The 16,540-nt window shown below is 38.4% G+C and overlaps 1 protein-coding gene across 3 annotated transcripts in view; it reads left to right on the top strand.

The window, feature by feature from the left end:
* ATRNL1 (attractin like 1) overlaps positions 1-16,540 on the top strand; it is a 747,612-nt gene that overhangs the window by 651,239 nt on the left and 79,833 nt on the right. Inside the window, exon 29 of one of the 3 annotated variants that reach the window (XM_070595677.1) lies at positions 10,033-10,150. The exons of the other annotated variants lie outside the window; for them this stretch is intronic. Coding sequence (XP_070451778.1) covers positions 10,033-10,049 — 17 coding nt within the window. The 3' untranslated portion in view covers positions 10,050-10,150. Of the gene's footprint in view, positions 1-10,032; positions 10,151-16,540 lie in introns of those variants that run through there. 3 annotated transcript variants of the gene reach the window in all.

Below are 16,540 nucleotides of genomic sequence, written 5' to 3'. Positions count from 1 at the left end.
CAGTCATGTAACAGAATTTTTCCCATATGGGGACAGAGGGTTTCCATCACCTTTAGACTTGTCATTTATGATACCTAATGATATCTTGTTGCAGGAATTTCTACCCAAAGTTCTTTTGAACGTGTTTATTCAAAGAAATAAACGCTCTCTTCACCTTCTCATACACTGAGTGAATGCCTCCCTCTTCTCCTTTCAGAACCACCAAGGTAAATAGGATGCAGTAAGGAGAATAGTTTGGCACTGGTCAGATAAGATGGGTAATTATGGGTACTGTGCCCAGCTAATGGAAGTATTGTTTTAAGGCTGGGATGATTTCCAAAACAAACACTTCACTAATGAAAACAAGCCTATGTGATATACACCAAGGTTCTTCTAGATCCTTGACAAGATGACATACTGAGAGGCAGAGTGAAGGCAACTGCCAATACTCTGTCCCTTTAACCTTTGAAATCTTTTTGGCTGATTTGAAGGAGCCAAGTAGCAGTGTGGACCATTACTTCAGCTGTGTCACTATGGATGCATTATGATTACTAATGATCATGCTATCATGGATGTGCATAGTGCCTTACTCTTTACAAAGTGTTTTCCTATTTTTCACATTTGATCCTCATGACAAGCCTGTGTGATAGGTATTATAAAACTCATTTTATAAATAAGGGAAGTGAAGCATAGAAATCTCTGTATTTCTACACTCAAGGAATAATTGGGAAAATACTAGAGTACAGAGCAAAACAACAAAAAATTCTTATTGCTAACATTCCAGGTAATTTTTCCTGATGATCTACAACAGAGAGCTTAATTCTGTATAATTTGCAGCCCATGTCTTCACAAAGCCAAACATTTGGAGGAGTAATGAAAATGTCTACAGGGTTGATACAGGAAGACAAAACCTTGAGTTAACTTACCATACTTTTTATAGTGCCTGTAGATTGAACTATGTTGAATATCTGTGTGTATAATTCAGGATGAGCTGCTTCTTTATTTTAAAAAAAACTAATAAATTTTTTCCAGCTATCTTTCTAGGAGTAGGAAGACTCTTTGATTCTACTCCTTCAAAATACAGTATTATCTGCTGTCTGCATTCTAGTTTGAAATGCACCAAAATCATACGATATTGATGAATGGATAGTAGGATGGGGAGATGGACAGATATGTCATAAAGCAAGTAAAGCAAATGCCAATGGAAGAATCTACGTAGCAGGAATGCTGGTGTTCATTATAAAATTCTTTTCACTTTGCTATAGGTTTGAAATTTTTTTACAGTACGACCTGGGAAACAATAAAATAAAAACTCTTGGGCCGGCCCCATGGCCGAGTGGTTAAGTTCGCACACTCCACTTTGGTGGCCCAGGGTTTCCTGGTTCGGATTCTGGGCACGGACATGGCACCGCTCGTCAGGCCATGCTGAGGCAGTGTCTCACATGCCACAACTAGAAGGATCTACAACAAAAATATACCACTATGTAGTGGGGGAATTTGTGGGAAAAAAGCAGGAAAAAAAAACTTTTGACTTCACTGGGAAAAAAAGTCAGTGTCTATAGAAAGAAATTTTCTAATGTTGACATTTAGACTTTCCCTAAACAAAGCAAATGCTGACACCAACATACAAACTAAATGACTCCTTTTTTTCACTCTTCATCAAGACATTTGGTGTGTACACAACCAATTAAAACTTAACATAGTATCATCCAATATTTGAGAGGAAATGCATTCCAATGATTATTTGGAAACCATATTGGCTCTTGGGAGGGAAATGTTGACTTTGGTTGTCTCATTGCTAGTGTTTAGCTTATCTCATATCTTTGCAGGAAGTCCATCTCTGTGCCTGTGCTTATCACAGCACCCTACACATAGAAAGCAGTTCATAAATTATTTTGATGATGACGATGATGTTAAGAGACCTGGGAAATGTGGTAACCTTAGGCAACCACTTCATCTATGAGCCTCAGTGAAATACAGTAAAATGAGCAATTGGACTAGAGTTCATTCACTATTTCCCACATTGCTCTCCTAGGAGCCCTGTTTTCTAAAGAGCCTCCTCCACTACTGATGCAGGGTTAGAGGTTTGGGGAGTTGAAAAGGAGGTAGAGGAGGAGCTTCATGGACAGACACCTGACCCCATCTCCACTGTGTGAAGGACAGGGTGCCAGGAATCTTCTCTTGGCTCTTAGGCTATTTATGACTCTAAATGTTAGCATATCTTTTCAGTGATTAATTAGCATTAATTATTAGATTAAAAGTCCTCTTGCAGTACTTTGCATAATCTCAAAATTTTTTATCAGGCCCTTTTTTGAAATGTAGCTTCCTAAATGTCGAGGGATGCTTTTCATAATGTACCCTTCATTGCATGAATAAAAGCATTTAAGATATGGATGAGTTTGGGGATATGGAGAAGGTAGAAATGGCGGTTTTCTCTTAGAAACTGAATTTCAGCACTAACAAATAAGTGGTTCAGAAACATCTAGGTACAATTTTGGCCATCTCTTTTCTATAGCAGCTAGTGATTTTCTTTTTTTCAATTTAAAATAATGTCATTGTCTTTGGACTTTATTCTCTTTCCACCAGCAAGTATTTCAGCAATACTTTGCAAATAATAATTAGATATGGCCCTTTTAGTGTCTGTCTAAAATGTGTAAAGTCCTTTTGTGGCTTTCATCTTAACAGAGGTCAGAAGAAAGACAGATTCATCCTTCAGACTGCCCCATGCACTAATCTTTGTGTGTGTGTGTAATGTAATGAATTTAGATGTTTGTGAGCAATTCTCCCTCTAGGTGGCTTAGAAGAGTAAAAGAAAATACATTAAATAGGCTTTGCGGCTTTCCTGGAGCTGGACTAATTAGGTTCCCTGCTCCCCAACCCTGTAACCTGCTGCTTCGTTCTTGTGTTTTCTGTGAGCAACCACTGCCAACCATGCCAGACTCGCTTGGGTTAATGTGGGCTTTCTGCCATCGGCATATGTACACTGTACAGCCACTTTCTCTGCTGACCTCAAAGTGGTTGAAAGACTGACATCCCCATGAAAACAGGGCACGTCAAGTAACCTCTGCATGACACTAAACAACCAAGCATGTCTCCAATCACCTTGGACAGCAAGGTCCCCAAACGTTTTAGAGTCACATTAAGATGAAATGTGGGCAAAGTAAATAGAGGTCGTCAAAAGCATAAATTGAAAATGATAATGATTGCTGTCACTTTTGATGGAGGATTATGGATTTCATAGTTTATGGATTCTTACTAATAAGAAGCAGATTAACTTTTCTCACTGGATTAAAAATCCCAGTGGCCCAAATGTCCACTGCCAAAACCGAGCTCTGTGCTTCAACTAAAAGTAGACTTTTGCCCTGATCTTGCCTCATGTTTGATTGACTCTAACATTACCAAAAAGAATACTGCTGGAAAGTCTAAGGTTTTGACATTTTTTTCTTTAGGCTTAGAAGTTTTGACAGAATGACCTGGTTATTTTGAAAAATCTAGAAATAATGTGTAATGTTCAAAATGATCTTCTACTCACAGTGTCACGGATGCCTTTCCTCTTTGTAATGATGACAGGAGAGCTTTGGTTTAAATGAAAAGACATGGGAGAAACAGAACTAGTAATTCTGAGCATTGTATCAGGTGCCTTATGTACATTCATTGGCTGAACTCTCCTAATAACTCTATGAACTAGCTGTTATTATTCCACTTTTGTAGATTAAAAAAGCTCGAGAGAGATTAAATGCCTTGTCCAGGGCCAGTACAGCTGGTGAGCGAACAAACCAGAATCAAACCCAGAGCCATCTGGATCCTCAGCCCGTGAAACTCGTCCTCAACACTGTGCTTCTCTGGATAAAGATAGAGTGGTACTCCAGATAGCCCTTATCCCAAAAAGGCTTTATATCCAAAGTCAAAGAGGAAGGATCTGGAGGGTTCTGCTAAGCATTGGGCTTAAGGAGGCAAGGATACATTTATCTTTCCTAGTTTTTAACTCCAGAAATTTGGTAAAATGCAAATATGTACATGCCATGACACATCTGTCAATGAAGCTATGACTCAGTGTGTAATGGCAACAAGGGGCATGCAATTATAGGAAAAGAACTTAAGCTTATATGTGTGAGCCATGGACTTGAAGTCCCAAGTCCTGAGATCTAGATCCAGGTCTTCCAGCAACGAGCTGTGTGACCATGGGCAAGTCTTTTAGTCTCTGGGTCCTGTTTTCTCATATACAAAATGATGGGATTGGGTTAGATTCCTGGGATGCGTTTCACTCCAACCGTGTCATGCAGTTCTGCTACAAATTATACTCAGTCATACCAGTTTGGGGTAGGAAGAGCAAATAACTCGCTTGTAAGTGGTACCATAACTTATCTTTCCAGCTGCTCAGGGCCAGCTAAGAAACTATATTTCTATATATTGCTTGTTAGTGACTAAAAATAATTAGCACCACTCATTAAATTTTAAAAAATTGTAATAATTTTATTAATAAAAGCTAATTCCCAATCTTCTCAGCATATTTGAAAGATTCAGATCGTTCCTAATGCCCACATTTTAGAGGTGAACAAAAGACATCTGTCTCATAGCACCAGTGGGAGGTCGAGATCCTCCGCGATCTCAGAGGTGGAGCACATGTCAGGTCTGCTGCATCGCAGTGCCTTACTCTTGCTTCTGAAGCCAGTTTTTTAAACCTATTGTAAAATTTTCAGAAGCCTCTGGAGTTTCCTGTCCCTTAAGAATCTGTTTTCCTTCCATAACTCTGACACTATACCTTCACACCTGTAGGAACACACGTGTTGATCTAATCTTAGCACTCTTGTTAGAGGTGGCTGGAATAAGAAATAAAACTACTGAATTGTATCAGAATGTCATTATAAAAATCTAGCATGTTATTTAACTTTTAATCTCAAATCCAATTATTGTTTAAATCCAGCATATGTATATTCAAAAGAAGAAAGAAAAACTGGGCACTTCATGGCAAAATAAACTACAAAATTAAGAGAGAGCCCAGGAAACAACAGAGATAAGAACAAACGTCTGAGATTATTGTTAATAAATATGACTCTGTGTCAAAAAAAATTTACCTGGTATTAAAAAGACCCTAAAATCAATAGTACAAAATGACTTTATCTTCTATCCAAAATACAGTTATTGTGAATCTTCATTTGTTATGTTTATTCATTCAAGAACTATTTAAAAGTGTCTGCTATACTGCCAGGCACTGGATATATATTAGCAAACAAAACAGAAAGGGTTTCTGCCCTCATAGATGTTACAGCCTATATGGAGATAGACATGAAACAAGTAGTCATGCAAGTAAACCCATAATTACAGATTATATTGAATGCTATGAACAACGAGTAGATAGTGCTATGAGAGAGGTAAAATAAAACTGACATTATGATCGCTAAGCTTAATATCATTCTGTGGTAGTAACAAAGTGATAAACACAGTCATTAAAATGCCCTCCCTTCAGTTCTCACTTGTCATCATGTCTCTTTAGTGTTTGACTGTTGAATATTCCCCACCTTGCCTCCTCAATTTCTGGAAACATTCCCCTTCTTTGGTGTTCTGTGCCTTGATCTATCTCAAGTACCTGCTTAGACTTTGCTTAGAGATAATGGATGTAAAGCACTTCCCTCTGTTCATTGTCTCCATCTGCCCTCTAAATACAGGTAGGCATTCCCGGAGGATTGATGGTTTGATCTTTAGCCAACTTCTCATCCTTCTCCACTCTCTCCCTTTAGAATCGTGCCCTTTCCGCTCACTTAGGGGGGCATCTCAGCTACCTCTTAGCTCTGTGGGTCTTCAGCCAACACCTCTCACCTGTTGAACGATAGCATCTCAACCTGGATTTGCTACTGTTTAGGTAGACAGTCATTCTTCCTTCCCTCCCTCCCCTGCTGCCATGCCTGCTCCCAGACCAGCTCTTCTCTCCTGACTTTACTGCTTCTGTAATGCCCATTTCAGGGTGGGCGTTACAAGTTTGAAACCCTGGAGTTAGCTTTCCTTGTTCTCCCCTTCTCCCCTTTTACATCCAAGTAATCATGAAGCTCTTTATATTTTACCCCTGTAGCAGAGCAGACATCTTCTTTTTGCCATTCTTACTCCCTCCATTTTTTATTCAGGTGGCTGCTTCTCACCTGGACTTCTGCCAAAGGAAGCACAATTCTAATCATATCACTCCCTTCCTCATAAACTTTAGCTGATTCTCATTGCCTGTTGAAGTGAATCCAGACGTATACTCTAGGGTGTAAGGTGCTCCTTGACCTCTCTTCATCCTCTTTCAGGTTCAGCACCCACAGAATCCGTGCCTACCTGCATAACACCACTAGCTAGCTGGGGATCTATGGGCAATTATTTTAACCTCTTGGACCCTCAGTTTCTCCTCTCTAAAATAAGGAAGATGACTAGATAGAATGTCTTTATGATTGCTCCCAGGTTATTATTCCACATGTATGTTTCTTCCCATGATTCCACGAGTCTACACGTGTTGTCTGTCACATTCACTATTGTTCTTTATACCTGGAATGCCTTCTTCCTCTTAGCTGCCTGTTTTCAAAGTCCAGTTCAAATGCGCCTTCCTCTTCTGGGAAGCCTTTCCAGTTTCCGCCATACAAATGTGACCTCATTCCCCCTGAAATCCCATAGGATTTTCTGTTTCACTTCTATACTGCCTTCTAACGTATATCAAAGTCACTGTGTACTTTGCATTACTTTCTTCCCATATAGTAAGCTCTTTGAGGGCAGTGGCTGTGTCCCATTTTATCTTTGAATCTTCAGCTGCTAAGAAGTTCCTGGTACTTTGTAATTGCTTGGTAAATATTTATTGATGAATAAAATTAATTATCCTTAAATGATAGAACTTCTTCACCAAAAAATATTTGGAAAATATGTAGGTATATTCTACATAAACGTAAACTTTACCTGGCAAAATTTCACTTTGGGCCCATAGTTTTCAGGCCTGATGGACTGGATTTTATATTTTTATGATTCATGTAGGTTTCAGGCCAAATGTCCCGGGGACTAAAATCAAGCCCAACACTGTACCTTTTGTGAAAAACATCTATTAAAACTTAGTTGCTTAGATTTAAGGTTCAAGGAAAATCAAAATATTAATAAAAGATGCCACAAAACAATAAAGCAATTTGTATTTCCACTATAGCATGTACTAAACCTATCATAAAGTTATTCTACTTTTGTGATTTGAACTTTGATTTCTTTTTTGGATAATTTTTACAACACCATATTATTTAAGTTTGAAAGAGCACAAGTTGGTTCTACCTTTTATGACCAGAATATAACTTTGAATCTTATGGAATAAATGTCCACTTGTGAGCTATATTCAGGGTGGTTAACCTCACAAAATATAACTGGCAAGTAAAAAGTATGAATTGCTGTTGTAGTTGTTATTATTAACACATGCCATTGGTGGTGAATCTCTTCTATGCTCATTACTATTCTTTGAATTATTATCACCATATAAGGTATATATTATCACTTTTCTTTCACAGCTGAGAAAAATGAACTCATGGAAGTTGAGTAACTTGCCTGTAGCCACATAGTAAATAAGCGATGGAGCCAGAATTTAAAACAAGAAAATCTCACAGTATAGCGCTCTTTAGTTTTTTTCTGGGGCTGAGGGGAATTTATTTGGTTGTGGTCAAAAACCATTAGGTATGTGCTTTTTGGGGCAGCACAAGCTTTTTCTTTTACGACTTGGTATCACTGTGAAGTGACATGGCCATGGACCTCCCATTTGAGTTTTTAAAATTTATCTTTGTGCCATTGTTAATTGATAGAAATTGATTAATGTGTAAAGGAAACAAAGAAGAAAATAAGGACAAGAAACTTGAAGAAATAGCAAACGTGGCTAATTAAACACGCTGCAGAGATGAGTGAAATAGCCCAAAAGCAAACTCAAATACTTTCAAGATAGAACAATTAGAAACAGACTCACATAAAGTGTTAGAACTTATGAACACGAAAAATGAGCTCACCAACACTGAAAACATGGCCAACATGTTTGGTTTTTCTTCTCCCCACCTGCCACCCCTTTCAGTTATTTCTAGAATTGACTGGTAAATAATGTGGTCAAAGAGAAAAATAAGAAAAAATAAGCAACTCAACAAATCAACTTACAAAGCCAAAGGGGAGAATCAAGATTTGTTTAGAATAAGCAAGCTGCCTTTGAGGCAACAAGACAAGAATTTTGTGGGTATGAATAAAAAGTGAAGGCTAAACCAGCCCCTCAGTGTTTCTTATGATAGCTGGCACAATGGTCTATATAAAACTGCTGATTAGCAAGACATTTTACTTTTAATTGGTCGTGAATTAAATAGTCCTACTTTACATGGGTTTAGGAGAATTTAACAGAAGTCTATGTCCTGCATTTAACAAAAGTGGATGGATAATTCTGCGTGTCAGAGAATTTTAGAAATTTTGGAGCTTTAGAAATTGACTTAGAAATCATCTAATTCTACCCACATTTTGCAAAAGAGATGCCTGGAAAGCTAGAGATGGGGACGGACCTGTCCAGGGTCAATGCGGTTGTAGCTGAACAGGGACCAGAACCAAGGTCTCCGGTTCTCTCCTGCAGGGAAGGACTTTACCCCTCCCTCATGTTTATTATGCCGTGTTGCAAAACCTAACCAGAAAAATAAAAATACTAATCCACTCCTTACCAGAGGGCAGAACCTTCTGCCACCAGGATCCAGAAATGGCAAACAGAAGCGAACTCCCTAGATCCAAAAAGGAAAATTAAGCAGCTTGAGAAAATATCTCTTTACTAACAAACTGATAAAATGCTAAGAAAATGTGGGTCAACGGCCCTGGGAATTCCTTCTTTTCGCATAAACATTTTTCTGGGGACTACTTCAAAGGGTCAATGGTCCCTTCTTGCTAAGGGAGTGGGAGTATATTGAAGTTTTGATAAAAATTCTCTTATACTGATAGCTGATGTAATCTCAAATCCTACCATTGACTGTAAAGTGGTGCCACAGTATCTAACAAAAGCATGTTTGAGCTTGAATATGCCTTCATTCTTAATGAGAGGGCCAGTGGAGGAACAAGCCCCAGCAGCAGTAGTATTGTAAGCCTAAAAACAATAAACGTTGATTATAATTACATTAACTTTTTAAGGCCAGAATGATCTTTCTCTAAGGGCTTTTAGGGAAAGAGTTAATGGCCCTCTGAAAAGTGAGTAACTTACTTCTTTTTATCCACCTTATTATTTGCAGAGGAGCATAACCTATGTAAGTGGCACCGACATCCCTAACTGATGGGCAGCAAGTTCAGAGCCATCAAACAGATAAAGCATTGGCAAAACTTAAGAGAGAGCTCATGCTCTCCCTTAAGAGTTGAGAGACTAAATTCGTCCATAGGACTCCAAGGCGATAGTTTGAGGAGTCCTATATGGTCCCTGGGATCATCATTTAGAAGCCTTGGAGGAATAAATGGATTCTTGCCCCATGAACCTGCTGTCTGACATAATTTGAACTGAACCTTGAAGGCCTTAAAAGTCTGGATGCAGTGGCCATACATTCGGTTCCATTTATCCAACAAGCCAGGCAAGGATCATCAAATCAATAACATGACTGTGCCATCTGCTTTCCCCTTGCTCACCATCATAATGAAAAATGACTCCTTAAGTGTTCTGTGAGGCAATTAGCTCTGAATGTAGAGCTGTAATGGGGAGAGGCCAAGTCACATTTGTATTCAAAACTTTACTGGTAAAATGGAAGGGAAACTCTTGTTCATATTAATAGATAGATAAAATGGATAAATGGGGTAATTTGGTATTACTCTGTTTATACACAATATTATATGACTGCAGAAACACAGAGATGGGAAGGGCACTGAAGTGACATCTGGCTTATCCAACTGCTTGCAGCCACAGCTGGTGACCTTGTCCAGAATCATCTCGGACAGACAGTTTCTAAAGACTTTCCCAAAAGCCATGCCCATAACTTCTGGGACTAATTCATTCTATTTATTTAACAGTCTTCACTGCAATTTGATGCCATTCTTTTGTTCTCTTTTTTCTTGTTCTTGTCTTTCCAGAAATAGAGAACAGCTGATTGTGGTCCTTATAATAATCCATCACGTGATAGAAGTCAGTTTTGAAATCACCTCCCAGCCTGCAGTTCAGTTTCCATGCATCCTCCCCGCCCCTCCATCGTGCCTTGTAGAGCCTATGTCTTCCAGCATGGGTCCCTTCATGACTCTCAGAACGCTCTTCAACCTTCTGAAATATCATTGGCTCAAGAACCATGAAATAGAAAGGGATCCTAGAGGTAGTTCTGTCCCTTTGGTTTGACAGACAGGGAAACTGAAGTTCACCTGAAGAGACTTCCTCAGAATCCACCGTTTATTAGGTGGTGGGTCCAGTGCTAGAACCCAGGGGTCTCTCTCTGGCTTTGCAGTAACTATTTGTTATTCAGTGTCGCACCTCTCTTAAAACCAGTTGTCCTGCCCTGCTGATTACTTTCCTACTTCCAGGTCAGTCGGACTCCTCTGAGCCTTGCTAACCTATTCTGCCATTCTGCATTTTGTACCCACTGTGGGTTTTTTGCACAAAAAAGGAAACAGTTAATTTCAGTTTCTCTGATGTTTCAAGGTCTTTTTTTTTTGGAGGAAGATTAGCCCCGAGCTCACTGCTGCCAGTCCTCCTCTTTTTGCAGAGGACGACTGGCCCTGAGCTAACATCCATGCCCATCTTCCTCTACTTTATACATGGGACACCTCCCACAGCATGGCGTGCCAAGCGGTGCCATGTCCGCACCTGCGAACCCCAGGCTGCCGAAGCGGAACATGCGCACTTAACCCCCGCGCCACTGGGCCAGCCTTCAAGGTCATTTTTGAAGTTTAATCCTATCCTTCTAAACACCATTCTCATACTCTGTGACCCATTTGTGTTATCTGCAAATATGATAATTTTAGGGAGATATTAAATGCCTCACACTGCTGGATTCCAAAATGACTTGTAAAATACCACTTGTTAGGGATACACCATACCTCTGTCCCTTTGCACATACTAGTCCCTCTGCCTAGACTATCCTTTAATACACACCAACACCCACACCTCCCCTTTTCCACTGAAAGAATTTCTAATTCAAGGATCACCTTCTCTGTGAAACTTGTCCCCATTTCTATTCATTCTTGTTCCACTACTTTGTTTTTTTACTTACTATTGTAGAATTTTTATTACGCTGTCTCTATTCTACCCGGACAAGCTAAGAGGAGGGATTTCCCCCTTATTTATCATTATATCTCCAGGGGCTAAGTGGTGTCTAGAGCATAATAGAAACTGAATATATTCCTTACTTATTTTCCTCCTTTCTCTTACTCACCTGTCCTTATTGGCGCTAACTTCCCAGAGTCCAACTCTTGAGCTAGCTGCAAATTCATACTTTTGACTGTATTTTTTCCATGTATTTGTTATATGTACCTTACTATAAGTTATTTCTAGATCTCTCTCAGGTTTTAAAAATGAAAAAAACCTCCTTAATCTCTGGCCTATGATTTGGCTTATGAAATATAATTGAAACTTTACTGAGGGTAAAACAACTGATTTCCTCCCCACTGAATAGGGCTATTGTTTCAGCCCCGTCCTGGAGACCTGTTTGTCCCAAGTCACGTTAGTGGTTTTGCAATGTGGTTTTTTTCTACATTTAACGGGTTTCTTTGGGTCTTTTGTTATTTTTTTCCATATATGACAATCTTCCTTTGATGGTTTGGTCATTCATAAGATCATTGGTTGATCATTTCTGAGACCATCCTTTTTTCCATTTCTTAAAAATGAATGTTTCAAAGCCTATTCTTTATTCTCGGGGCCTTAAGCAGGATCAGAGTCCCCCCCTCCCCCCACACTCTTCTTGACGGCCTAGGTGTGAGTCACGAGACGTTGCTTCTGCTGCTTGGACCATTCATTTACAGCCTCTTCTGATTCTTGCTTGGCTACAAAATGCATTCTTTGTTGCTGGTTTTTAGATCACAGTTGTTCGTTAAGACTGAGATTTTTCAAACACCTTGAGTCTCTCTGTGTTAAGCGTTATTTGTTATTAGTTTTTCTCTTGCATGTAAAGACAAGTCAATGTTTTTAAACTTATCTTATGCGTAGTGCATTACAGATTATCTATTGCCCTGTATATCTCCAGTGGGTCACTTTAGTCCTTGCATTAATGCTTTTCACTTTCCCCAACACTTCAGACTCCTCGTCTTTTCCTAGGCTTCTTAGGTGACTTAAAGTCTTATTAGGACACTCCTAAGTTTTGTTTTAGCTCTTTGTGCAGCTCTTGCGTGTCCATCTGAGCTTCCCCTCCACTTCCTTTTTCCATCTGCATTAAAAGTATTTCTAAGAAATGCAAATTAAAACAATACTGAGATACCATTTCTCACCTATCATGTTGGTGAAAATTAAAAAATATGACAACACATTGCTGGTGAGAATGCAAACTGGTACAGCCCTGCCGCAGGGGGAATTTGGCAATACCTAACAAAACTTGAACTCTTGTGACCCAGCAGTCCCACTTCTAGGAATGCACCCTCAAATATGCCTCCAGCAATGTGAAAATACATATGCGTCAGTTATTGCTTTCAGCATTGTTTGTAATCACATAATATTGGAAACAACCTAAATGACAACACATAGGGAAGGAGTAAAATAAATTATGATACGTCCACAAATGGAGTACAGTGCATCTGTTAAAATGAATGAGGAGATCTCGGTGAACTGATATGAACTTATTGTCAGGATATATTATTAAGTGAGAAACATAAAGTGCAAAAGAATATCCAGAGTATGCTATCCCTCATGTAGGAAATAGGGAAATTTAAGAAATTATAGAGATATCTACTTAATTTTGCAAAAACTTACAAGAAAAGTACAGCAAAATCAAATGAGATTGGTGATCTACAGGAGTGAAGTGGGAATGGAGTATATAAATGAGAGAATAAGAGAGAGTAGTGGGGATGAAGAGGGAGTGATGCTTCTTTGAGAAGCCTTTTGTATGCCTCTGACTCTTAGGAACATTGTAATGATTTCACATATGCAATAAATAAACAAAATCAGGAAGTGGGGAACCCAAATGGAATACAAACCATAAAAAATGAACCTAAGGTATTACAAATGAATAAGTAACTTTACTGAGGGAATAGGGAAGAGAATAGCAACCTAAGTAACTTTGGAAAATAGTATTTGACTGTACACTGTAAAGCTAAAGGCAAAATATACGAAACACTGTCCTATAGTTAGTACCTTTGTTTCTTCTGGAAACAGGGGCATGGGTTAGCAATTCTGACACTACTTTCAGTCTATGCTAGGATTGAACAAAGAAGTAAATACATTTTGGATAATGAAAGCTGAGTTTCTCACTGTCCAGGAAATAAAGATACATAGGAAGAAAGTGAGAAGGGTAGAATGAATCCTGTGGTATTGGGGTGGAATTAGAGGGATCAGGATGAACTCATTCACATCCAGGTAGATACATATAGAAATACAGATGTGTGTGTGTGGCTTAGTATACATATGTATGTTTCTTAGTTGTGTCCACTGAGGAGGCCTGGAAGCAATGATATCTTGGTAGCAACAAACACACTTAGCACCTATATCTTGGTTTCTTGACACCATTCTCCAAAAAAGGCACCAGGGCTTTTTGGGAAAATAGTTGACTCTAAGGCTAGGAAGGGAATATGCAAGTTGAGTCTAGGACATCTTATGGTTCCAGAGAGTAAGTGTTCAAAAAATTATGAAGACGTGTTGAAAAGACACAGGAGCTCACCTGAAGAAAAATCCGATTGCCACAGCTGGAACAACTTGAAGAAAATAAATAACTAACTATTGGATTATAACTCACAAAATAAATTAAATATCCATGAGTTCATATTAACATAGATATATAGTTGAAAAAATAAATGGGGGAGAAGGGGCAGCTCTTCTTTACAGCAGAATTTTAGTTAGTGAATATATAAAGGATAAGGGAAATAGAAAATCACCATCAGACCAATACCACAGTAGTAATTATTGCAGGCAAGAACCATTGATGGAATCCGGAATTAATGGGAGAAAATACAGTGTAAACAGCGCATTTGCATGGCTTCAAAGTATCTTCCCACAAGACATTTACTAATTACAGAGGGGAAATTACAGAGGGGAAAAAAATTAAAGAAAAATGTAGCAGACATGACCTTATCCAAACGATCAAGGTTAATATCACCAGTAATAAAACATTTAGAAATTGTATACCCCCTGATATGTTGTACTTAAAAGAACAAAACATCACTTCTGTGGTACTCTTGTTAAGTGCATAATATCAGTGTAATCATGACAAAAGATCAGACAAATCCAAATTGAGGAACAGTCTACAAGACAAACTGATCAGAACTCTTCAAAAGTGTGAAGCTCATGGAAGACAAAGACTGAGAAATTAACACTGATTAGTGACTAATGACTAATGACATCTACATGCAGTGAGATCCTGAATTAAATCTTGGACCAGAAATAAAACATAAGTGGAAAAACTGGCAAAATTCAAATAAGGTCTGTAGATTACTCAGTAGTATTATATCAAGGTTCACTTTCCAGTTTTGATAATTATACCATGATTATGTAAAATGTGAAGGGCAAATGAGAACTCTGTACTCCTTTTAACTTTTCTGTAAGTCTCAAATTATTTCAAAGCAAAAAGTTAATAAAAAGTATTTCTCAGGCCTCTTCTGCAAATGGGTCATTTTCCAAAAGTTAATTTATAGATTACAGACTATATCTTTTCATAGAAATTATATTTGCCTGGTTATATGGTTCCTGGGCCAGCCCTCAAAAGCTTACTTAAACTAGAATTTTTGTATATATGTGTGTTTCTGTTTATTTATTAATTATCTTCAGTGTATTCTAGAATATAAACAATATACTCTGGCTGTGTTCCTTAGGATTTGAACCAGGCAGACAATGCATTAAGAAGAGATAATACGTACTGAGGGTTCCTATGCATGTGAGTTCACACACACGCACACACACACATACATACATACACACCTTTGAACATTGAGGACACAGATTTCTCTAGTTCTAAATCTGAAAATGGTTCTTGTGCAGGATCTAGCAAAGTAGGGACTGGTGGGAGAAGGGGTGAACAGCATGCTGAAAGCTCTAGGAGAAAAGAGACAAGAGGTGGTCAGAATGATCATTTTCATGGTTGCTCCCTGGCTTCTCTTGTACTTCTTGGAAGAATGATTAATCATCATCAGGATTATTGCTGCTTCTCACCCTAGGAGATGCTGCACAGAGTTGCCCAGATAGGAAGCAGCTTAGTCACAAAGCTGCTCTTGTAATTTGGAGTATGTGTCCTTGTGACTTTCAGTTTGGGGCTCAAATTTTGAAGTCACTGTTTTCTCTGTCCGTGATCTCTCCCAAGGAGCAACCACATGAGCTTTCTGTGCCTCAGTTTCAGCTGCTCAAGAGAATGGCTGTCACAGTCTTTGAAGCTCTTCCCCAGAATTCCCAAAGTGAATCTTGTAGATACCACATAGTTTATCTTAAGCCAGGCCATCTCAAACATGCCTCCAAATTGGGGGAAATCCGTCTAGCCATTATTATGTGATATGTTAACATATAAATAAAAACAAATTTTATAACTTATAGCCAAATAACAACATTAGGTATCACCACAATTTACTGAGCACCTCCCATGGACAGCCACTATCCCAAGTGCTTTATATATATAAAAAAACCATTTAATTTTCTTAATACAACCCATGGGGGAAATTATTCCTGTTTTACAGCTAATGAAACCAAGCTTCGGAAAGATTATTTACTTGCCAAAAATGTTTTACTTGCCAAAGATTTTAGAGCAAGCAACTTGTGGAGCTGATTTTAAAGCCAGATCTATATGACCCATATGCTGAGCTGCCCTATTGTGGAAGTTTCTGAGGCCCCATCTGCCAGGCCCCTCACTTACGTATAAGAGATGTTAAAAATGAGCAAATCTGATGGATGCCTCTATTCTATCCTCTGGAATTTTTCCCTTGATTCTTGAAGTACGTGTTCATCTTTCTGTTGTCCATTAGGACACCTTACTCTTAAAATATTAACTTTTAAGTTGTTTGCGGATTTTTTCTCTAATTCTGCCTTCCGTTTTTAAATCTGATGGATAAATCAGAAAAGTGTAGGATTTCTATTGCAACATGAGGAGCGATGTTAATAAAAGCTTAAAACAAGATAACACACATTTACTGAATTATTTGTACTTACAATGTGTTACCATATTTTTCGTTAAGATTTTGAAAATATTGTAAATAATTAAGCATTCAAGACCATGATGGGACTAAGAAGCTCTTTCTATTAAAAATATCCTTAAATTATGTTGACATAGACATGTTGTACTGAACAATTATAGGTGCTGGGGCTCCTAATGCAAATGTCATTTCTGTTATGGATTTTTCTCAATTTAGAAAATATATTCAGCAGGCTATGTAAATGTCCAAAATGAGCAAAGACACACACACCCCCACCCCCAAATAAACCTGCCATTTATTGGGTATTTACTATGAGTAAGTTGCTATAATACTTGTT

Source organism: Equus przewalskii, chromosome 1 (genome assembly GCF_037783145.1).
Source record: "Equus przewalskii isolate Varuska chromosome 1, EquPr2, whole genome shotgun sequence".
In the NCBI taxonomy this organism is placed as follows: domain Eukaryota; kingdom Metazoa; phylum Chordata; class Mammalia; order Perissodactyla; family Equidae; genus Equus; species Equus przewalskii.
This window is presented reverse-complemented; position numbering and strand designations above follow the sequence as displayed.